The 24,458-nt window shown below is 42.2% G+C and overlaps 1 protein-coding gene across 4 annotated transcripts in view; it reads left to right on the top strand.

Moving 5' to 3' along the window:
- Positions 1-24,458, top strand: part of XPO6 (exportin 6) — a 111,860-nt gene that overhangs the window by 65,627 nt on the left and 21,775 nt on the right. For 2 of the 4 annotated variants that reach the window (XM_082359609.1, XM_082359606.1), the window contains exons 9-13: positions 1,556-1,665; positions 9,875-9,983; positions 11,426-11,518; positions 12,671-12,740; positions 21,404-21,563. In XM_082359609.1, the coding sequence (XP_082215735.1) occupies positions 1,556-1,665; positions 9,875-9,983; positions 11,426-11,518; positions 12,671-12,740; positions 21,404-21,563 (542 nt within the window). The remainder of the gene's footprint in view (positions 1-1,555; positions 1,666-9,874; positions 9,984-11,425; positions 11,519-12,670; positions 12,741-21,403; positions 21,564-24,458) is intronic. The other 2 variants (XM_082359607.1, XM_082359608.1) reach the window with 2 other exon arrangements.

Genomic DNA, 24,458 nt, shown 5'->3' with positions numbered 1-24,458 from the left:
GATGGATGTGAATGGTAGTGTTTCAGGTCCTATAGAGGGTGTATTTGCCCAACTTTTTTTCCAGCCTTGAGCCACACAGTAAATCCTCAATTCAAACGCATGAGAAAGACGTGTATAATTGTAAACTACTTTGACATAGCCATAACACTTGGATTTATATGGTGGCTTTTCTCAAAAGCACCTCCACATGCATCTGATCAGTTATATTTTTTGGTGAGGGATCTGGTAGGTATTTATTGTCAAAGCAAGGAAGGGTGGCTGGGTGACCTCCTTACTGGAAGCACAGGACGAGACTACATCTCCTGGCTGCAAGTCAAGTGCCTGTCCACAAGCTATCCATATTATTTCCACACGGCTTATTGTTTTTTCTGCTTATTCTTCTGGTTCATTTCATGTCCTGAGGATGGCCCTGCCAGTGGTCCTGACTGAGCTGTAGCAGTCCAGTTCCAGAGCTGCCCTGTGGCTTGTGAGTGGGGTCTGCCACATTTTTTAAGTTGACAGTTTTTCTGTCTCAGACCCAGCCTGGGTACACCACCACCATCATTGGTAGTTATCTCTTGGACAGATTCCATACATGCCCTTGTAAACTTCTGGATTTCTTTGGCTCAGAGATGGAAGGAAACTGACTCAAGAAGATGATGGTATTATTTCTTTCCATATCTAATCCTGCCATCAAATATGTGGTTCGATGAAGTAATCACAAGTAAAGCCGAAGAGTTCTTGTAGGTAGCAAGAATTTGAGTGGATATATAAGGGATTGGGGGGCCACAGATGAAACTGAATATGTGTGAGAAGGACTAGATGTTGGAGAATATAATGCTTGGATTTTGCATGAAATAGAATCTCAAGGCTCTTGAGAAAGTTGATCAGTGCAGTGGTCCAGGCGCTAGGACCCTACAAAGACTTGCTCTTTTCTCCTTACTTTGTCCTTATTGACACCTGGTAAGAGGTTGCTGTTAGCCTGTTTGACACGTCTACTTTGCAGATGAGCTAAAGCCTGTAGGTCAGTCTTAACGAGCTCATTTTCAATCTGTTATGTAGGAAGACTTCAGATGTTACTTTCCTAATGTTCAAATGTGTAAACTTGTCACTTTGGAGCCACTGAAACTTAGTTTTGGTTTTGTAATACTATGTAGTGGAAAGAGCATTGGCTGGGGGTATAGGGACCTGTTCCTACCCCTGACCTTGAACATATCTCTGGATCTCAGTTTCTTTTTCTCTAAAACAGATTTGAATTGGATGATCTGTAAGAGCTCTCTGCATCACAGTCTCAGAGTTTAAAACAGGTGTTCGCTCGGCTTATTTTGTAAATTGGTTTGCCCTGCATAGTACAGTATCTCCTTAATGATGTGTTCCATGGTACCCTTGTCTTGTTAGGTTCAACAGGGCCCAATCGTGAAGACCGAATAAAAGACACCAATTGTGGTTACCAAGAAGCCGAGGGAACCTAGGCTTATGGTTGTAGCATTCTGGTGGATGTAAACACTGGTGGGTGTGTTTCTAAGGAGTAGTTGCATTAAGTAATTTCATTGTCTGGATTTCTTTTGCACCATAGCCTACTCATGAAGGTTACTTCTCTTGTTTGGATATCTGGACGCTCTTTTTGGACTATCTGACAAGTAAAATTAAAAGCCGTCTGGGAGACAAGGAAGCAGTTCTCAACAGGTAAACCGCAGAAACATTGATAACTAGAAATAAACATTTTTGTCAGTTTTTCTTGTGGCCTAAAGAGGCAACCATGCAGTCAGACCTCTTCAGTGAAACTGAGTCATGTAAGCTGTTTAGATAGTAAAGCCATTGAGCATTTTCTTCTTTCTTCCCCTTAAATATCTCATTTTTAAAAACACATTTTTCTGATTAAAAAAGTAATATGTATTGTTAATTTTTTAGGTATGATAATGCTTTTGTGGTCCCCATCCTCCCCCATGGCCCTTATTTTAGAGATACAAGCTGAAGTATTTATTGGATAAAATGATATGATATCTGGGATTTGCTTTAAAATAATTCCCTGGGGATAGAGGGGGAAGTGGGTTGGCCATGTGTTGATAATTGGTGTTGAACTTAGTTGATAGGAACTTGGGGTTCATTATAGCCTCACTCCTTTTGTATGTGCTTGAAAATTTCCCAAATAAAGTAATAAATACTTGTCAGGAAAAAAATATTTATTTTAAAAACTAGCAAAGATAGAAAAATATAAAGAAAAGTTATCTATAATCCCGCAATCCAGAGATAATCATTTTTGTACTTCTAATTTTATTTTAAAAAACAGAAAATGGGGAAATGTTTTTTTCCCCATGTTTCTCAAACCCATTTTTTCTTGTTTGCAGGCAGAAAGTATGGTTCCTGTACACTGTGGTCATTATATATCTAATTATTTGAAGCTAATATATCTAGAACGCTCAACACATTACAAATGCTCAGTAAATAGTATTAGTGGTTGATGGTGGAGATAGTGAATGCCCCTCCCCCAGAAATGTGCCAAATGGAGGTGGTGAGGAGACCCCCCAACTGGGGAGAGTTGGACTGAACCTCTAAAACCCTTTCCATTGCTGAGGTTTTATGCGTTTTTAAAATTCGAAACAGTATTTGCATTCCAAGTTTAGCATTTGTACTTTCATTCCCAAAACTATTTTTGTGATTGCAAAATAGCTTCCATCTTGTTATGGTGTCAGGTCACATGTGGTTATGGGTAGTATATTTGTGTGTCAGAAACCTTCTTACACAACAGTGGATCCTGTTTTCGGTGAATTTGCCAACTGTGAGTAATTGTGTTGTTGAATGAGATTGTTCAAAGAAAAGGCACTTCCGCCAAATTCTCTTTCTTGTATGCTGAGCAGTTGCATCCTTTGGTTCTGGGACTGTGCCTGATTTTGCTATATTTAAGTGGTAGATATTCTTTCACATCTCTCAGGCTTGTTGGAAGAATAAACTGAGGACATGATTAATATGAAAATGCTTTTTAAAGCGCAGTACAAATGTGCTTTAGGTGTGGAGAATATGGTTCCATTGAGAAAATATATACTTGTGCAGACTGTTGCACCAATAGAAGGAGCAGTGGTGCAGTTTAAATTTCTTTACTGCTTCATGGCAGCAGTGTTACTTTTGGTCAAGTTATATGGTAATCACGTTTCCTCTTGCAAAATGAGCATACTAATACTAATACCTCTTTTGCAGAATGGCTAGGATTCAAGGAAATTGTATATAAAATACCTGGCACACTATCAATCACGTATTAGGCACTCAATAAATGGACATAGTAATGACTACACAGTAATAATAAGTAATAGAAGATGTTGTTGTCATTTGACTGAGGTGGTGACTGTGGAGTTAAATGACAGGGTCCCTGGATAACAAAGGCCTTCAGCCCACTTGCAGATGTTGTCTTGCCTGCCTAGGCATCTGTCATCTGTTGTCACAGTTGTCAGTGGTTCTTGCTGACGGCTTTAAACACTAGGGGTGGGATGATTTGGGAAATTGGGATTGACATATATACACTATTGATACTGTATATAAAATAGATAACTAATGAGAACCTACTGTGTAGCACAGGGAACTCTACTCAGTGCTCTGTGGTGACCTAAATGAGAAGGAAATCCTTAAAAGAGGGGATATATGTATATGTATATACATTCATGTATATGTATACATATATACAGCTGATTCACTTTGCCGTACAGAATAAACTAACACAATATTGTAAAGCAACTGTACTCCAATTAAAAAAAAAAGCACTAGGGATTTTTCTCATTGATCATTTGATTATTATCCTAAATATTAGGCTTTCTAATTTTTCGTGACTTTTTTTTTAAACATACATGTATAACACTTTTATGCCTTTAAAAAACAAAAAACTCCCAAACCCTCAAAGCTTGTCTGTGGTTTATGCTGTTAAATGGTAACCATCATCTGGGGAACTGCTTGTCAATCAGACACCCTCTAGTGGTCTAAGGTAGTAGACTACAAAGAAGGGTGTAGTCTGCTGAGGTGTGCAAAGAAAATAGTTGAACTTTAACTTACATGTTTTTCCTTTCACCTCTTATGCTGTATATTTACACAAGTGTGCACTGGAAAAATTTTATTTATTTATTCTTAAAATTTATTTATTTATTAAAAATTATTTATTTATTAAAAAATAAATTTATTTATTTATTTTTGGCTGCGTTGGGTCTTCGTTGCTGCGTGCGGGCTTTCTCTAGTTGCGGCGAGCTGGGGCTCCTCTTTGTTGCGGTGCACAGGCTTCTCATTGCAGTGGCTTCTCTTTGTTGCAGAGCATGGGCTCTGGGCACGTGGGCTTCAGTAGTTGCAGCACGTGGGCTCAGTAGTTGTGGCTTGCGGGCTCTAGAGCGCAGGCTCAGTAGTTGTGGTTCACGGGCTTAGCTGCTCTGCGGCATGTGGGATCTTCCCAGACCAGGGCTTGAACCCGTGTCCGCTGCACTGGCAGGTGGATTCTTAACCACTGTGCCACCAGGGAAGCCCTGAAAAAATTTTAAATGAAAGTTAAACCACTGCTCTAGGTTATATTAGAGATCCCAATAGAGTAGAGATGCACTGTTTTGCAGAAGCAGCTGTTAAAGAGCACTGGCTACAGATAATTACCACATTCATTTTAATGAAGAGCATGTAAATGCAATCAAATGTTTTTCAACTGAGAAAATGTATCTGAAAGAAGTTGGGGGGCTTTTGTGGCTTGAGCCAGAATTTCAGAAGCAACTGATCTTGCAGGAAGTAGTCAAGAATGTTTTCTTGGTATCTTAAATGCAAAACGTAGGTGTGGTTAAGTCACAGAGACAGCATTCAGTTCCTGTCCCTTGTGGTTTAAAGGTTTTGCATCATTCATCACAACAAAGTGATAGGCATTGTAGGCTACGAATTTAGAAGCACAAATGTACGTGGATTTATTTTTGGTCCTAGGAGCTTGGAAATTGGAGCTCTGCATGTTCCTTGTTCAGTGAGGATGCTCAAGAGTTTCTTGATCAGAACTGGTGGGGACTTAGAGAACTTGAGTCCCAGTGTTAACGGAATAAATGTTCTGTAACATACCCAGCTGAACGAAATTGCTAATGGGGTTTACTGTCCAGGTTTGCCATTTTGAATCTGTGGTGTGGGAAGACCTAAATTTCAGTCTCCTTTTCTCCTCTTTGTACTTTGGGAACGGTTGTTCCTACTTTACAAGTTGTTGAGCAAATTAAATGAACCAGTGTGTGTAAAGTACCTTGGCTGACAGTAGGTGTTCAGTAAATAAGTATTGGTTCTCGTCCCTTTTCTCTCTCTCACTCCCTTCTCTCTATGCTTGTTAATGTGAAGGGAGACACCTGTGTAGAAACTTATTTTTACAGGAAGATGAGGAAACCTGAAGTGAGTTAAGCAACCTGAAGTTATTGAGTCATGTCCTGTGAACCCCTTTGTCATGAAAGTACTGGCAAGTGCTGGCCATAGACCTGCCAGGGATTCCGGGTGACATTCAATTGGACTATAAACAAATGTGGGTAAGCGTGAGAAAAATTGCTGCCCTTCTTTTCTGAGTGGGTTTTTCTGCTGAATAGAGAGGAAGTGCCATTGTGACACATGACATTTTGATACAGTTAATAAAAGATATTAACTAGGGTTGTACCAGGGCTTCAGTAGCTTTCTAGCTCTTGTTACGAGAAATTCATGCTGTTGATTGCCCCAGAGAGCAAGGGAATGGAATCTTAGTTATTTCATTGAGTTGAAAAAGCTATCCAGGACTATGCTTCAGTGCTTCATAGTTATCTGACTTGTAGTTTTGTTTATTTATTGCCTGCATGTTTATTCATTTGTTTGTTCTCTTGTTCTTTCATTCATCATATGTTTACAAACACCTACTATGTAGTCACCTTAACGTGTAAAATTTTATTTAACTCTCAGAAGAAGTTGAGGTGCTTTTGGAATCACATTTGTGGCTTGAGCCACCCAGATCTATAGGTTTATTTGCATTGTATATTTAAGCATGTAATGCTGTAAGTTTCTCTCTGAGCACTGCCTTAGCTTTATCAAATTTTAATATGTTTTATTTTCCTTTCCATTCAATTTAAAATATTTTGTAATTTCTCTTGAGTTCCTCTTTGTTGTTTAATTTCCAAATATTTGGGGATTTTCCATATGCCTTCTCATTATTGTTTTCTAGTTGATTATGATCTGCAAACACATTTTGGGTGATTTCAATTCTTTTCAATTTGTTAAGGTTTGTTTTATGACCTAGTCTTCTTGGTGATTGTTCATTGTGCACTTGAAAAGTGTGCATTCTGCTGTTGTTGGGTGGAGTGTTCTAGATATGTCAGTTAGGTCAGGTTGGTTGATGGTGTACATGTTGTCTTTATCCAGCTTGTTCTGTCAGTTACTGAGAGAGAGTTGAATTCTCCCAGATATAATTGTGGATTTGTCTACATCTCCTTTCAGTTCTATCAGTTTTTGCTTCATTTATTTTGAGACTCTGTTGTTTCACACAAGTTTAGTTTTCCTTTTCAATGTATCTATTGAGTGTTTGACTATATCTCTTTATGTGAGTTTTTTAAGTGGTTGCTCTGTATATTAAAATACATATATATTTAATTTTTCAAGTTAACATACTACCACTTCAAGTGTGATATAGGAACCTCACCACCATATAGATCTTTTTGCCCTCCCTTCTTTGTATTGAGGTTGCCATATATTTTACATCTGTGTGCATTGAAAACCCCATCAGACAGTGTTCTATTTTTGCTTTCATCCAACATTCATATTTTAAAGATCTTAAGAGAAACAATAGAGAAACAGTCTGTTGTGTTTACCAAGAGATTTGTCAGTTCTCTTGCTTTCCCTTCATTCTTGAAGTTCCAGGTTTCTTTTTCATTATCCTTTACCTTCTAGTTTGATCAGCTCGGGCTGCCATAACAAAATACCACTGGCTGGGTGGCTTAAACAACAGAAATTAATTTTCTCATACTTCTGGAGACTGGAAGTCATGGATCAGGGTGCTGGCAGATTCGGTTTCTGGTGAGGGCTCTCCCTGGCTTGCAGACGCTGCCTTCCCTCTGTGACCTCACATGGCCTCTCTTCTGTGTATGAACGGGGAGTGGGGAGAGTGAGCACGCTCGTACTTCCTCATGTCTCCTCCTCTTCTTATAAGTGGATTAAGGCCCGCCCCACCCTTATGATCTCACTTAACTTTTATTAACTTTTATGGGCCTTGTCTCCAATACAGTCACACTGAGAGTTAGGGCTTCAACGTATGAATTTATTTATATATTTATTTATTTATTTATTTATGGCAGCATTGGGTCTTCGTTGCTGCACGCAGGCTTTCTCTAGTTGCGGCAAGCGGGGGCTACTCTTCGTTGCAGTGCGTGGGCTTCTCATTGCGGTGGCTTCTCTTGTTGCGGAGCACGGGCTCTAGGTGCGCAAGCTTCAGTAGTTGCAGCACACAGGCTCAGTAGTTGTGGTGCATGGACTTTTAGTTGCTCCACGGCATGTGGGATCTCTCTGGACCAGCAACTGAACCCGTGTCCTCTGCATGGGCAGGTGGATTCTTAACCGCTGTGCCACCAAGGAAGTCCCTCAACATATGAATTTTGAGTGGACACAGTTCAGTCCAAAACACCTTCCAGCTGAAAGAACCTCATGGAGGATGGTTATAACAGCTGCTTTAAAAATCTTCAATAATTCAACATGTGTCATCTGTGACAATCTGTTGATTTTCTTTCCCTTGGCAAATGTTCAGTGTCTCCTTTTTTTTGGTATGTCAATTAATATTTTGTTGTTTGTTTGTTTTTGTGTTTTTTAGGCCGCACCGTGCGGCATGCAGGATCTTAGTTCCCCGACCAGGGATTGAATCCGTGCCCCCTGCATTGGGAGCGTGGAGTCTTAACCACTGGACTGCCAGGGAAGTCCCTGTCAATTAATATTTGGATCCCTTTACCTGTTGTTCTACCAGCCTTAGGCATGGCTTCCATCTCCACAGTCACGTTATGGTCAAAGATGGATGCTGAATCTATAGACATCACACCTATGATTCAGGCAGCAGGAATAAGAGGGAGAGGTTAGACAAAAGAAGCTTTCCCAGAGGTCCCACCAAATGACTTCTTTCCATATGTCCTTGACCACTGAGACAACACAGATGATAACTGTGGGAAGCAGCTCCACCCCTAGGGCTAGCGGTACAAAGGAAAGAGGTGTTGGGGTCATTAAAATGTCAAATATCAGAGGGACGGCCCCCATGCAGCTAGAGCTCAGATCTCTGAGGAGAGGATATCACCCAACTGCCACAGGAGCTCAGAGGAGAGGCCCCAGGGAGCTGGGACTTAATCCTTTGAGAAGATGTAACCTGGCTGCTGCCAGCACCTCTGAGAGTTCGTGATGGGGCTGGTTTGGGGAATGTGGAAGCTGGAACCAATTATTACTGCCGGGTGACCATTGTTGGGGTGACACTGGCCAGGACAGCAAGCCCACAGGAAGAATGGGGTCCCTTTGCCCCTCCTTCTGCCTTCCAGTTTTCCTCCAGTGCCCCTGTTGACAGAGCCTAACAGGCAGAGGAGGAATGTGCTTTGTGTAGTCTGAGTCCCAGCATCACACAATGTGGAGAGTGGACTGGCACTGAGAGCTGCATAACCAGCGTGGCTGGTTTGCCTTGTGAGTAGGACGAGCTCTGAACTTCCCGTGGAAACATTTCAGGACAGGCAAGCGTTCCAGCTACTTGATTTGTTCTTGAAAATTAGTGGTTTGTTGGCCCTTGTGGTAGCAACTGTCACATAGAACTATGTTGTCTTCTGAGTTCTTATCACATGTGGGAAATATCCAAGGCTAGGGCTCCACATGTTTCTTTGAGAAATTATTCTTAGACATAGATCAAAGGGTCAGGGTTCCCCTAGGCTTTTTCCATCTCTCCTTTTAGGTTTTAAGTGTTCTTACAAATTGACTAGAATTGAGGTTTTCTGGAGTGGGTGGAGCAGGCTCCAAGCCTGTTGGTGGTTTATGTGTAGAGAGAAGAACATGACATGTTGAGTTAGGGAGCTCTGGGTTCAAACCAGCTAGCTTTGTGACCTTGGGCAGTTTATTTAGCTTCTGTTAACTGTAGTTTCCTCATCAGAAAAGTACCGATAATAACACCTACCTGTCACAGTTGTTAAAAGGACTGAATCATTGAATTAATAGATACTTATATATAGTACTTACAATTCTCAGGGCAACCACTGAGGAAAAAACTTTAAAAATATATGGTAAAAGAAATGGCAAGGGAATTAAAATAGCACACTAGAAAATATCTATTTAACACAAAAGGAGGCAGTACTGGAGGAATTGAGGAAGAAAAGATATAACATAGAGAAAACGAATGGCAGAAGTAAGTCCTTCCTTATCGGTAATTACATTAAATGTAAAGGATTAACTTCTCCAGTTAAAAAGCAAAGATTGGCAAAATGGATTAAAAAACATGATCCAACTACATGTTGTTCAAGACACTTGAATTTTAGACACGAATAGGTTTAAAGTAAAAAGATAGAAAAAGATATTCCATGCAAACAATAACCAAAAGAGAGCAAGGGTAGCTATACTAATATCAGACAAAAAAGACTTTAAGACAAAAATTGCTACCTGAGGCAGAGAAGGACATTATATAATGATAAAAGGTTCAATCCATCAAGAAGGTTCAATCCAGTATGTTCTGTGCCTGGAACATAGTTAAATAAATAAACAAACACCCCTGCTACTGTTCCACTCTCACATAGCACTTGCAAAACCATAAACTAAGTTTAGTTTAGATGCTTCTTGTGTATGGTGATCCAACACAGACACCATTCCCTTCACAGTACAGGAGGCCTTTTTGAAATCCTAGGCTAAAAGCCTGCTTTCATCTGATGTTGAATTTCTCCCTGCCACATAGGTACGAAGACGCCCTAGTCCTCTTGCTCACGGAGGTGTTGAATCGAATCCAGTTCAGATACAACCAGGCCCAGTTGGAGGAGTTGGATGATGAGACACTGGATGACGATGTAAGCAGCACATCCTAATTGACCTTAATCATTGTCATGCTGTGGTATGAATCGAAATGGAGCCTTGGAATCCGTGGCCCTTTGCTCTGGAGATTATTTTTAAGCCAGAGTGGTCTTACGGTTTGAGTTATGCATTTGAAATTGTATCCGACTGGTCTCTTTGGGTTCATTAACTGTAAAAAAAAGTTTTACAGGCATTTACCTATATGGACTAGAGAGGTAAGTAGAGAAACCATATGTACAGTGAAAAGTGGTTTAGTAAGGACTCTGCATCTACCTCCTGTTTTCCCTGCCTTGCACCCACACTCTGGGCAACAAATAAAAGCTAGCTGGATGCTGGTGGAAATAGTTAAAGAGATACTTAAATGATAAGGCTAGAATGAAAGGATGTCTCTTTTGACTATATATATTTTGTAAACTGATATCTCTTAAAATCAATCTTGAATTTATTGATGCTGGTGTGCCCAACGTTTGTAAGGAAAATGTCTGTAAGGACACAACTCCAGTGTTCCTTTTTCTTAAGCACCGTGCATTTAAAAAATTTCAGGTCACTGGTATGACTCTCAAAATAACAGCCACTGTGGTGTGGTCAAGACCTTGAGGGAAGCCATATTTGGGTTCAAAATAGCCTTGTACTTGGAATCAGATGGCCTGGATTTGAATCTCTGCAACCCTGGGTAGGAAGGAGGTAGAGGTCTGGTCACTGAAATTCTCTGAGCTTTAATTTCCTCATCTCCCAAAAGGTGAAGGATATATCTGAACTGACCTGTGTTGACAGTTACATGTGAGGGTAGCACACGTGGATGTGCTGACCACATGCCTGGTGGGTAGTAGAGGCTTGGTAAATTTTAGCTTCACTTCCCGTTACCTGTTTGATATAGGCCAGTGCATCTCATATTTTAGCCTGGATAAGAATCACTGGGACAGCTTGTTAAATAGACTTTGATTCAGGAGGTCTGGGGTGGGGGCACAGAGTTTGCATTTCTGACAAACCACCAGGAGATGCTGATGCTGCCTGTCTGAGGACCGTACTTTGCCTGGCACTGGTGTGCTTGGTTATACTTATACGTGCTTAGTGACGGGCTGTCTCAGAAAGTAATGAACCAATTCCTATAGCTGGGATGACGTAAAGGGGACTTGAGCATTTCACAGGTGACTTTTTAAAAATATCTTATTCCTATGACAGTAGGGAGAAAAGTAGGTCATTCTATGTGGATCATTTGCTTTTTGAGGAAATAGCTTCCTGTGAAATTAACTCATTGGATTAAAAAAATTTTTTTAGCTTAGCCTTTTTAAAGTACCAAATAACCTGGTTCCATCATTTGCTATTTCTTCACATATTTATGTCTGAGAGTGGACTTGAGGTTGAGGACAGGTTGGCGGGGAAGATGACGAGACTCTGCCTGTCTGGGAGAGCTGATCCTTCTGTGTTTGCCCCGCAGCAGCAGACCGAGTGGCAGCGGTACTTACGCCAGAGCTTGGAGGTAGTGGCCAAAGTGATGGAGCTCCTTCCCACACACGCCTTCTCAACACTGGTAACTCACCACTTGGAGGGGAACGAAGAGCCTAATTATTTCCCTGCATATAGCACGAGTAGTAAGGCTTTTTTGCTCACCAGTATTATAAAACGTATATATTTTAAACAGAATAATAATTACCATAACCGACCCTCAAATTTAAAAATGTTAACATTTCCCCCAGATATTTTAAAATCAACTTTTGGAAACTCTGTTTTTGTTTCCTAAACTCTTGGGTGTAATATGAATTTTACTAATGCTTTCATCAGTAGCTCAGAAGTGGCTAAGCCAAGTGGAAGATTTATTTATAAAAATTACATCGTTGAAAAGTTAGCCTTTGTAAAGCTCACTCTTGACAAATTATTTGCTGGGTACTCTCTGCCTGTGTTTATGTGCTAGAATCCTTAAGTCATAAGGACTGATTTCATTTACTAAGTGGTGTTTGTTATTTGAGGAGATTTCATTAAGTCCATCTCTCCTCTAGAGGCAAGATAATTTATTGGGGTCAGTTTTGCATTGCACAGCCCAGCTATATCTTGTATTCTCTTATGGAGAGTGCCATTTTATTTTGCCATCTGCCTTTCTTTGGGACCTGTCGTATTAACGTCTTAATTTTATCTTAATGGTGAGTTAGCAGCTTTAGAAAGAGAAGGTAGAGCTCTGGTTATGAAGGTCCTGTCTGCTAAATGAGTAAGGCAAACTGACTCCAAATAATTTGGCTGTCTTTTCACTCTGCCATACACTTTAATAGGGCAAATCTGCTGTTTCTTTCAAAGGCAGGGTTTTCCTTGGACTTGAAGGGAGGTGGGCCCTGTCTCAGAGCTCTAGAAGGTGTAGATCATTTGGGGACTTGATGTCCTCTTTTAAGAACATAATAGTCATAATAATCATACCCAGCATCCAGTGCTTTGTTTAGAAAAAGTATCAAACTGGTGTGTTACTTTCTTTCTTATTCCAAATATTAACTGGTGGTTTCAATTGTAGAAATTGTCTGGGGTGGGAGGTGCTGAAGGGTGCCACCTTTTCTTGGCTGCATATAAAGCTTCCCAGAGAAAAGTTTTTTATCCTGTTCCTCCCCACCATAGGTACTTCTTTCATTGTTGAAATGCTGTTACAATTCGCATTTATGGTGTTTTTTTTGTTTTTAAATCTTTGTTTCTTTGTTTTCAGTTTCCAGTTCTTCAGGACAATTTAGAAGTTTATCTGGGGTTACAGCAGTTTATAGTTACTTCAGCGTCAGGTAAGCTGGCTTTTATTTTCTAATTTAATGTTCAGAAAAAATTGGACTGATATTTAATTACTGCCTTCTGTGTTGTCAGAACATGCTTTCTCCACTGCCCCCTCCCTACTGCTCCCTCTCTCTCCATTTCTAAACAGGGAAAATTTTTAAAAAAAAACACAAAAAATCATGATTAAAAAGGAGCTTTGGGGGAGGTAAGAGATGAGGCTGTGACCGCATATTCCAAAGAGGCATCTCAGTGAGAGAAAGGAAGCTGGTTTGGAGCAAAGAGGTTAGGACTTTTGAAAAACCCTAGTGATTAGAATATTTCTCTGTGTCCTTTAAGCCAACTAGTACGCTAGCAAAAAATGGCCTTGGACTTTCCTGCGACGGGTTCGTTCTTCTCTGGCTTTTAGAATCAGGAGGACATGGGAGCAGCTCTGCAGCAGGTGGGCTGGTAGAGCTCACCCTGGGGGGTTGTTAGCGCTCCTGTGTCAGCAGCCCTGACTGTAGCCGGCTGGAAAGATTTTGGCCTGCTGTTGGCAGGTTTCACCAGCTTGGGGTTTAGGGTTAGCATTTTTTGGTTATTTTGTTAATAATAATGATAAAATAATAGTTTCTATTTGTAGAACACACATTGCATGCCAGGCACCATGTTATTTGCTTTTGTTATTTAATTCTCTCAACTGGCCTGTGAGGTGTATGTACTAATAATAGTTCTCCGGTTTTACAGAAGAGGAAATTAATGTTCAGAGATGTTAGTTTACCCAAGGTCATGTGGCTTGTTGGTGCTAGTACCAAGATGGTATAATAGGGAATGATAAAAAGGTGAATTAACCAAAATTTGACATTCATTCTGCCAGCTGAAAACACACACACACACACACACACACACACACACACACACACACACACACACACACACACACACACACACACACACACGTCATTTCACACTGCTCTTCCTCACAGTTTTCCTTACAGGAGTTCTGCCTGGCCCTGGCCGGGCTCCCCTCTCTTGTGTAACTCTTGTTTCATCCTGGCACAGAGCTGTCCAGGGTGTAGCCCATTGCCTGGATGAGCTTGTTATTTGTGGCAGAGCCTCCCCGAGAGGCTCTTTCTGAGGCTGCCCTTCTTGGTGGCCTGTGACGGCTTGTTTCCATGACTATATTAGCTTCTAAATAATCCACTGGGCCCCAGGAGGTTGATGGGACTTGGCATGCCCCAGCTTTAGGCCCTGATGGTGTAGATAGGGTAAGAACAGCTTATGCAGAACTTTAAAAAGACCACTTTTCAAAGCAAATGCGCCTGTAAAATGCTGTCAGCATTAATGGACATTTGACTGTGTACAAATGCTACAGATGTTTCCAGAATCCATTCTTGGGAAAAATCGTACTGTGGTGATCTCTCCCTCAGGGCCACTGTTCAAATTAGAATATACTCAGGACCCTAAAGACATTCTTGATCTTAAAAAAAAATAGTTGAGCGTGTATTCCTTTCCCCCAAAATTGACCCCTAAAGTCAGTGTTAGTAGCTGACTTTTTTTACATTACATTGTGTCGGTCTTCAGGTGAAAATCTGCAGTGATTCCTAAGTCCTTTTTCTGAGACATAATTGATAACTTAGAGCTTCTTATCTGAGAAGGATAATCTGAATGATTTTTCCCTAAATGAAATATCATATGCCTGCTCTCATTGCCGCCCATTTACTGGCAATTTCACAGTGCTCTTGGCTCTTCCAGGTCATTTCTAAACCTCATCCCTAGCACTGATCATTGGTGCATATTCTCCAGTGGCAGAACCTCTCAGACCAGAGAAATCCTTATTTCCTGTTTTAAAATGAGCTCTCTTATCCATGACAAAGCAAAAGCCAAGTTTCCAATACAAAGGCTATTAAAAAATGGAAACTCTGAGTACATTTTGTTCCTTGGTTCCCATGGTCATTTACCCCTCATATAACCTCCATGCTATATTAGTCAGCTTTACTGCCTCTTACCAGAAACTACGTTCTCTTTCCCCTGATGGGTTATGGCCCGTTCCTTTCATTTGCATTGACCTTCTCCCGGCCTGAATTCCAGAGCCTGTGAGATGGGAGTCTTACTCTTTCCTCTGCTTCTGCTGATCCTTCTGCTTCCACTTCCTCAGTAAAGTCCAAGGCAAAACATGCTGTCCCTGTGCTAGGTACGTCAGTCGCTGTGCCTCCCTTACCCCTGGGAGTCATCCTTTGCCCTTGCTGTTTGTCTGTCCCTTTTGTGGTTTGAGAAATCCTCAAAGCCCTGTTGTGCCCCTAGTGCTGCATTTGTGTCCTTATGTGGCCCTCAGGTATCCATTTTGTAGGTGATTGGCTTCTGCCACTCCTTACTGAGATCTTCCCTCATTGGGGCAATATTTCTGCTCTAAGCAGCCCTGTTAATTTTTCTGTTTAGCTGTGCAAACTTGCCTGCCTAAGAGATTGCTCCATCTACAATATATAGATTTCTGGACTTAAATTCTTTGTTCTACTTAGGTTCGTTTATGACTTGTTTGTTCTCTCAGAGTGGAATACCTTAAATGCTAATTTTTATACCTTTATCTCCCAGCCTCCCCCACCTCAAAAAAAAAAAAAAAAAAGGAAAGACCGAATTATATTTAACATTAAGATGTTTCTTTCCAGGGCAGTGATTTGCCAGTGAGCTGTTCTTTGGATGTGGCTTAGGGTACATCTAGGCAGCTGCAGGGTGACTTGCTTTCTGTAAGATAGGACTTCAGTGTGGCCATGATATTTTCTGTCTCTGAAACCTGTACGTAGCAGTGTTCTCCCCTGCAGGCTCCACTTTGCGGATGTTCTGTGCTGTTGACTGGAGGAGGGAGGGAACTAAGCCTTAGCCAAATAGGAGAAAATGTGGGTTGATCTGAACAGCTTTTCACAGTGGGAACTCTAGCCTGCCCCCTCAGGTTGAGGTGTGGTACCTTGCATGATTTTTTGGTGGTGGTGGTAGTATGTGGTTTCCAGGCTGAGGGGCAGGGGCTGGAGGCTGATTTAGGGTACTTACTGCCTGTATGTCTGTCTGCCTTGCAGACGGAGCAGGGAAGAGCCAACTGCCATTTTGATTAATATGAACCTTGGACGGCACATAGGTATTAAGTTGAATTATATGGAATTGCAGTTTTCTTAGGTCAGAAACAGTCAAATATCAGCAATTTCATATGGTTCAAACTAATAGTTTAAGACACACATAGCAGTTGCGAGCTGTTTTTCATTCTAGGTACTGCTTTTTGTCAGACAAATTAGGGTCGGTTTAGAAGGGAGTGGTCAGTATGGCAAGGATTCTCGAGGGAGGGTGACACAGAAAATGGAAGGGGCCCTGGGGTGTATTTCAGCCAAGAGGAGACTGGCAAGAGTGTGACCCCTCTCTGCATATCTCCCCAAGACTGTCATGTGTCAGCAGGCTTAGGCTTGTTTTTCTCCCCTCAAAGGCCGGGACCAGGGGTAATAAGGAGCAATTATAGGGAGGCCCCTGTGTTTTTGACGAAGCTGTCCAAAGATGGAAGACTCTCTCAAGAGGCACTGGGCTCTCTAGTATTCAGTTGAGGTGTCCAAGAAGAAGCTGGAGGGGCAAGGCTGGGGGAAGGCCATGCTTCAGATGTGTGCGTGGATGCAGGGGCCAAAGGGGAAGAGGGGCAGGCCTGGTCACTATGACTTTTTTTTTTTTTTTTACATCTTTATTGGAGTATAATTGCTTTACAATGGTGTGTTAGTTTCTGCTTTATAACAAAGTGAATCAGTTATACATATACATATGTTTCCATATCTCTTACCTCTTGAATCTCCCTCCCTCCCACCCTCCCTATCCCACCCCTCTAGGTGGTCACAAAGCACAGAGCTGATCTCCCTGTGCTATGCGGTTGCTTCCCACTAGCTATCTATTTTACACTTGGTAGTGTATATATGCCCATGCCTCTCTTTCACTTTGTCACAGCTTACCCGTCCCCCTCCCCATATCCTCAAGTCCATTCTCTAGCAGGTCTGTGTCTTTATTCCCGTCTTGCCACTAGGTTCTTCATGACCTTTTTTTTTTTTCTCCTTAGATTCCATATATATGTGTTAGCATACTGTATTTGTTTTTCTCTTTCTGACTTACTTCACTCTGTATGACAGACTCTAACTCCATCCACCTCACTACAAATACCTCCATTTCGTTTCTTTTTATGGCTGAGTAATATTCCATTGTATATATGTGCCACATCTTCTTTATCCATTCATCCGATGATGGACACTTAGGTTGCTTCCATGTCCTGGCTATTGTAAATAGAGCTGCAATGAACATTTTGGTACATGACTCTTTGAATTCTGGTTTTCTCAGGGTATATGCCCAGTAGTGGGATTGCTGGGTCGTATGGTAGTTCTATTTTTAGTTTTTTAAGGAACCTCCATACTGTTCTCCATAGTGGCTGTATCAATTTACATTCCCACCAACAGTGCAAGAGTGTTCCCTTTTCTCCACACCCTCTCCAGCATTTATTGTTTCTAGATTTTTTGATGATGGCCATTCTGACCAGTGTGAGATGATATCTCATTGTAGTTTTGATTTGCATTTCTCTAATGATTAATGATGTTAAGCATTCTTTCATGTGTTTATTGGCAATCTGTATATCTTCTTTGGAGAAATGTCTATTTAGGTCTTCTCCCCATTTTTGGATTGGGTTGTTTGTTTTTTTGTTATTGAGCTGCATGAGCTGCTTGTAAATCTTGGAGATTAATCCTTTGTCAGTTGCTGCATTTGCAAATATTTTCTCCCATTCTGAGGGTTGTCTTTTGGTCTTGTTTATGGTTTCCTTTGCTGTGCAGAAGCTTTTAAGTTTCATTAGGTCCCATTTGTTTATTTGTGTTTTTATTTCCATTTCTCTAGGAGCTGGGTCAAAAAGGATCTTGCTGTGATTTATGTCATAGAGTGTTCTGCCTATGTTTTCCTCTAAGAGTTTGATAGTGTCTGGCCTTACATTTAGGTCTTTAATCCATTTTGAGTTTATTTTTGTGTATGGTGTCAGGGAGTGTTCTAATTTCATACTTTTACATGTACCTGTCCAGTTTTCCCAGCACCACTTATTGAAGAGGCTGTCTTTTCTCCACTGTATATGCTTGCCTCCTTTATCAAAGATAAGGTGACCATATGTGCGTGGGTTTATCTCTGGGCTTTCTATCCTGTTCCATTGATCTATGTTTCTGTTTTTGTGCCAGTACCATACTGTCTTGATTACTGTAGCTTTGTAGTATAGTCTGAAGTCAGGGAGCCTGATTCCTCCAGCTCCATTTTTCGTTCTCAGGATTGCTTTGGCTATTCGGGGTCTTTTGTGTTTCCATACAAATTGTGAAATTTTTTCTTCTAGTTCTGTGAAAAATGCCAGTGGTAGTTTGATAGGGATTGCATTGAATCTGTAGATTGCTTTGGGTAGTAGAGTCATTTTCACAATGTTGATTCTTCCAATCCAAGAACATGGTATATCTCTCCATCTATTTGTATCATCTTTAATTTCTTTCATCAGTGTCTTATAATTTTCTGCATACAGGTCTTTTGTCTCCTTAGGTAGGTTTATTCCTAGATATTTTATTCTTTTTGTTGCATTGGTAAATGGGAGTGCTTTCTTAATTTCACTTTCAGATTTTTCATCATTAGTGTATAAGAATGCAAGAGATTTCTGTGCATTAATTTTGTATCCTGCTACTTTACCAAATTCATTGATTAGCTCTAGTAGTTTTCTGGTAGCATCTTTAGTATTCTCTATGTATAGTATCATGTCATTTGCAAACAGTGACAGCTTTACTTCTTTTCTGATTTGGATTCCTTTTATTTCTTTTTCTTCTCTGATTGCTGTGGCTAAAACCTCCAAAACTATGTTGAATAATAATGGTCCCCATGACTTTTAAGCTGTCTTATGACCATCTACTAGGGAAACATGATTTAGGGTGGTGTTTTGGTTTGGTTTTTAAAAGAGAAACACAGAATGTTTTCCTTCATGCTTAAAATATTTAAGAACCTAGTTCTTAGATTGTACCTAAGGGTACCTAGTTCTTGGTATTTAGTACAGTGAATAAGTTGAAACCAACTCGTCAGGGTAGAGCTCTGTGGGAGATGGGGTGGAAGATGAGGATGGGTGCGTGCAGGGAGAGTGAGGGGCTACTGATGTGGATTCGAAACCTGTCCACGTTGCTCTCTGAAAGAAGAGCTGGCCTCATCTCTTTTGAAGCCTGTACCACCACCACATCCAGTTCCAGGGTATGTTTTTCTTAAGGGTTTATTTCCCACAGAGCCCTAAGGCTTGGTTGGTGTGCATACAGGTGGAACAACAGGTTTTCATTTACTCTGGGCTTCGGTTCCGTAGCAGTAACCCTGAACATCCTTGACATTCAGAAGGCGTGTATCTGTGGCACTTTTGTTAACTGGGAGAGGAGAGGAGAGAGGCATTTTTCGCTCTCATGTGACCAAGCACGACCAGAACCACTTCTTGGTTCTGTGTGTTCTGTGGGCTCCTCTGGCTGGCGGTGTGGGACGCTCACCCTCCTGCTCTGACTAGGGGAGCTGGCCCACCCTCCTCCGACGCCCACCCAGCGGCCTTGGCAGGGCTGCCTGAGGCTGAGAAGCCCACTGGGTGTTTCTGCACCGAGGCTCTGCTCTCCACGGGGAGTGTTGCAAGCGGACAGGTGATCGGGCAGGTCAGGGCCGGCTTTGTCACTGGCTCTCTGCTTGAGTTGCCCCTTCCTTTTGTTCTTCTGCTCCTTGGGGTGTGACCCACTGTAACAAGCCCTGATCACAGTGTCCCCTTTTCCAGGCTCCTGTTCTTCCTTCGGGGCTGTCACAGGCTCTCTTCCAGCCTCAGCACTTGGAAGTCAGTGTAGGAGCTGAGGCATCGAACTTGCTGCTTCACCCCCTGTCTTTTAGGTGTCATCCTTCCTTTTTCTTCTCCACCGGTGTCGCTTATCCATATTCACGTTTACATAGTAAAGGGAATGCTCCCAAGGGCAGTATGAGAAAATTCAGGCCCCCAGGACTCTCTCTGCTGCTCTAGTTAGCTCTCTGTTCTGTGTATCGAATTCAGTTGTACATCTGTGGTCACTCATTCTGTACCAGGGGCCGTGCTGGCTGTTGGGCAGAGCCCCTCCCCAGAAGGAGTTCACAGTCAGTGAGGAGACAGGCTTAGAAATCAGTAGTTTATCTCCTTATGTGCACGGAGTGCCCTGGGGGGATGTAGGAGGGGAAGTGAGTTCCCTCTGTTGGGGGAGTGGGGAGGGAAGCCTTTCCAGGAGAGGCGATACTTAGGTGAGCCTGCAGGCTATATGAGGGCCGTGAGGTGTGCGTGGCCAGAGAGTGACGGGGTGGGGGGGACTCCAGGCAGAAACCGCAGCTTGTGCAGAGACGAGGCACCAGGGGGTCATCAGTGGGTCCAGGTGATAGAGTGGGATCGGAGGAGGAGGTGAAGTCACAGAGACCTCAGCTGAGGCTGGGGAGGTTGGGATTTTCCCTTTTGGCCAGAGGGAGCCCCAGAAGGGTTTGGCACCTTGCCTGCTGGGAGCTTTGTGCTTAGATCTGGGTTCTAGGAAGATGCCGTGGAGTGCCATGGGGGGAGGTTCCTGCCTCCAGCAGAGTAAAATCCTGAAGTGGCAGTGGCAGGAGAAGGTTTGAAAAGTATTTAGGGAGTGGATGGATTGCAGGTGCCCTATGGCAGTGATCTTACTGTTACTGCCCCTCCCTCCCTCCTCCTGGATGCAGGAGGAGGACTTGGTCAGATGGAGAGCGCTTTCTCTGGCTTGGCAATAATTAATATATTTTGTAGACCTGTGTGGGGAGAGGGGTCCAAAGGGCAAGGAGGTGGCTGAATTGAGGATGTTGTTGCCCTTCATCTTTGTTTCCTCCTTGCTCAGCTTGAAGAAATGTTGAGGGAAAGTTTCAGGCCTTAGAAAATCACTAGCTCTTTGTTATTCATTATTAATTACAAACACTGAATAATGTTTTATAGTTTATAGGGTTTTTACACATTCTAATTCAGCCCTTACTATAGTGAATTAGATAGTAGTGCTTGTTTCCATTTTAAAGATGAAGAAATTGAGACTTAGAGGGCTCTCTGAGGCACAGAGCTTGCACGTGGCAGGGAACCTGTGTCTTCTGAATCCCAGGTCCTGTGCCTTTGGTCCATACGGTGCTACCTGCGAACCTGGGGTGGAGTGCTGAGTGCACCCTGTTCTTTGAACCCTGTCAGCCCATGGAGACTCCATTCTGCACCAGGGCCATTTGCAGAAAGCCTGCAGAGTCGCATAGGCTTAGCTTAGGAGTCTAGCTCTGCCCTGGAAATACGACCCATGTTAGGCAAGTTACTGGGCCCCCCTGGGTGTGTTTCCTTGTATGTAAAATTGGCGGTGTCATTCCTCACAGGGTCAAGAGGAATCCAGTCATGGATCAGATGGGTCCATGTGAGCACGGCCCGGGCTGTCTGTTGTCTCTGTTTCTCCCTCTGGCCTTGGGGTGCATGTGGGTCTGGCTGTAGGTGGAGCCTGCCCAGTTTCCCTGCTTGGTACTGGGAAGCAGCCTGTGGGTTGCTATGTTTCAAAAATTGGTTTTGCTGAATGTAGCTTGCCTGGATGAGCAGTTATCTGTAGTGGTAATTAAAGCATGTTCTTCCTGTTGAAAAACCATCTGAAGTGTTATGTTCCAGGACACAGGTTGAACATCACAGCAGAGAACGACTGCCGGCGGCTGCACTGTTCCCTGCGAGACCTGAGCTCCCTCCTGCAGGCTGTGGGCCGCCTAGCCGAGTACTTCATCGGGGACGTGTTCGCCGTGCGCTTCAGCGATGCCCTCACGGTGGTGGAGAGGTGGGTGGGCAGTTACAGCATGGAGCTCAGCTTACCTGCTTGTGTGAGGAACAGCTGTTGCCAGGCAGCTGTGCTCTGGCGCCAGGTGAATTGAGGCTCTGCCACATACAGGGGAGTGTGGAGCAGTCACTGACCCTCTCTGAACTTCAGGTCCCTCATCTGTAAAATGGAGTGGACGTAGTATCCTGTAGGTGTATTGTGAGAATTACATGAGGTAAGGCACTGAGCACAGGGCCTAGTGTGTAGCAAACAGTAAATATAAGCTGTTATTTCATAGAAGATCTCATATTTAAAGACAGGAATAACCTCAGAAGAAACCAGGTGAGGTCATAAAGAGACATGAAGAAAGCCGTATTAATAAAAGGACAAACAAGTAGGCAGTAGGCACTATCCGAGTAGGCAGCCAGATGCCAGAGGTGGGACGTTTTCTGGTCCTTTTAGAATGGGACTGGTTTTTCCAGTCCTCTTAGGGTCCTGAGGATTTGAAACTGGGCAGCTTCCAAGCCTGACCTGAGGGGTGGATCCCAGCCTTCCCACCACCAAGTTCCTTTTACTACTTCTTCCTCGAGGGTCCCCCACAGGGTTTACGGCTGCATTTGTTGGAGACCATTTCCTACTACCTAGTCTGCCCCCTCCCTTCTCATGAAGTCATACATTTAAAAAGTCATATGCTTAAAATAAAAGTGACAGGAGGTTTTCAGATCATTTCAAGGTAACCAGTGAGTTGATTCGATCAAAACTGGGTGGGTGTGGGTCCAGCCGAAAGTTGAGAGACACCTGGTACTTTCATTTACCCAGTAGCTGTATCGTTGGTAACACATGAGGGGTAGCTGGGGCTCAAGCCTAATTACTTGCATGCCAGATTTTTTTTTAACTGTTACTCTTAGCTTAAAAGCAGCGATAACTAAGAATTATAAATAAATCTTGAAAAGCCAGATTAATATTAATAATAAAAGCAGCATACAGGAGTAGGAAATTTTCAAAAGTAATTTTGTACATTTTCTTTCATTCTGTACTTTGAGGGACAGGTATTGTCGTTTTATCTGAGTAAATTCTGACCCAGAGAGGGTGAGTGCCTTACCTCAGGTCACACAGTTCATGAGTGGGAGCACAGGTACTTTAACCAGTTTCCTGAGTCCAAATACTGTGCTCTTTCCAAACCACAGAGCTTCTACTTCAAGTTCTTTTTCCTCTTTTTCCTGCACTAGGCCTGTTTCCGCTGATGGTTAGTAGGAATAGAACATGTCCTTCTGTCTGAAATCTATATTTAATTTAAACTTAAGCAATATATTATATCCATCAGTCATTTCAACTTCATAGTGAGATGACTGTTCAGAGATCCCGGATTGCTATTTTATAGGTCCTTATATATACATCTTTGTGCACTGCTTAGGTTTTCAGGCTCAGTCCGTAAAGATACTTTGCTGTTTTGTCTTCATTTAGAATAAAGTGTGAGAGAAGCCTCCTTGTTATGGCTATGTGATCTTAATAGCCACTGTGATTAGCAGTGTTTTCACTTATAGGTTACATAAAACAAACCTAATATTAAGATTGCTAAACATAGAAATATTAAAAGATGTTCATTTTTAGTGTAGAACAACGTTAAAGAATGCTGTTGAATGAAGAAACAGAATGTAAAGTCGCATGCGGTATGATTTCACTTATATGAGGTACTTAGAGTAGTCAAAATCATAGCGACAGCAAGTAGAAGGCTGGTTGCCGGGGTGGCAGGGGTATGGAGAGTTTTTATTTAATGGGTACTGAGGTGCAATTTTACAAGATGAAAGCGTGATGGAGATGGATGGTGGGGGTGGTAACACGTTGTGAATATATTTAATACCACTGAACTGTACACTTATTGTATGAATGTGAAAAATGTGGGGCAGCTTAAAGAATTAAATACTGGCTGCGCATTGGCGTCTTACTTATTGATGGTGACTGATTTGATGCCTAGTTATTGCCACCACCACACCCCGCTTCCTAGGACTTCAGATTGAGAACCCTTGGCTCTTTTACCCTTATTTCCTTGACTGACTGGAAATACGTCTTTCTGACTGCTCCCCAACCCTGAATAACTTGTGGCTCAAGCTTGTGGTTTTTTAACAAAGTCCTGCTTTCTCCCCGCCATCAGAGAGGAGCATTTTTCAGAGTATGGTCCACATGCATCAGAGTCCCCTGGCTGCTTTTCAAAGATGCACATTTCCAGACCCCCCTCAATGCTAGAGTCAGTCTGTGGGGCAGCACCAGCGAGCTGCATTTGTAATTAGTTCCCCAGTTGATTCTTATGCTCAGTGAAGTTTGAGACTCTCCTCACTGTTGGATTGGGGGAGAGAAACATGCACTGTCTTCCCTGGCGTCCCCCTCAGACCTGCTCCCAGGTTTCCTTACAGAGTAAGCACAGAGAGAACCTAGCCAGGTCTCTAGTTTTTTTGGTTTGTTTGTTTATGTTTACTCAGAAAGGAATGTCTGTCTCTAATGAAAGATGCATTTCCCATTTCCCACTAGAGCTGGCTATTAGTTACTGTATTTAACGTTCGTTTGTACTGATATATAGTGAGCCCTTGGGCAAACAGTGGGCTCAGTAACTTGCTTCTCAAAGAATTGTGCTTGAAGTTAAAAATACCTTAATCTATTTTAGAAACTTTTGTGGCCTCCCAACCCCCAACCCCATTTCAACTCGTCAGAAAGTTAAAAAATTGTGTAGGAAATACCCATAGATTCTACAGTGAACATTTTGCTGTATTTTCTTTGTCATATACTTATCCGCCTGAAACATTCACTTTTTTTCTAATTTTTTTTATTGTGGTAAAATACACATAGCATAAAAATTTCCATCCTAATCATTTTTATTGTATATATTGCTACATTACATTATGTTCTCTGTGTTGGATATTT

Source organism: Balaenoptera borealis, assembly GCF_965194805.1.
Source record: "Balaenoptera borealis genome assembly, chromosome: 16".
Classification (NCBI taxonomy): domain Eukaryota; kingdom Metazoa; phylum Chordata; class Mammalia; order Artiodactyla; family Balaenopteridae; genus Balaenoptera; species Balaenoptera borealis.
The sequence above is the reverse complement of the archived record's forward strand: the minus strand, read 5'-3'. Positions and strand labels throughout refer to the sequence as shown.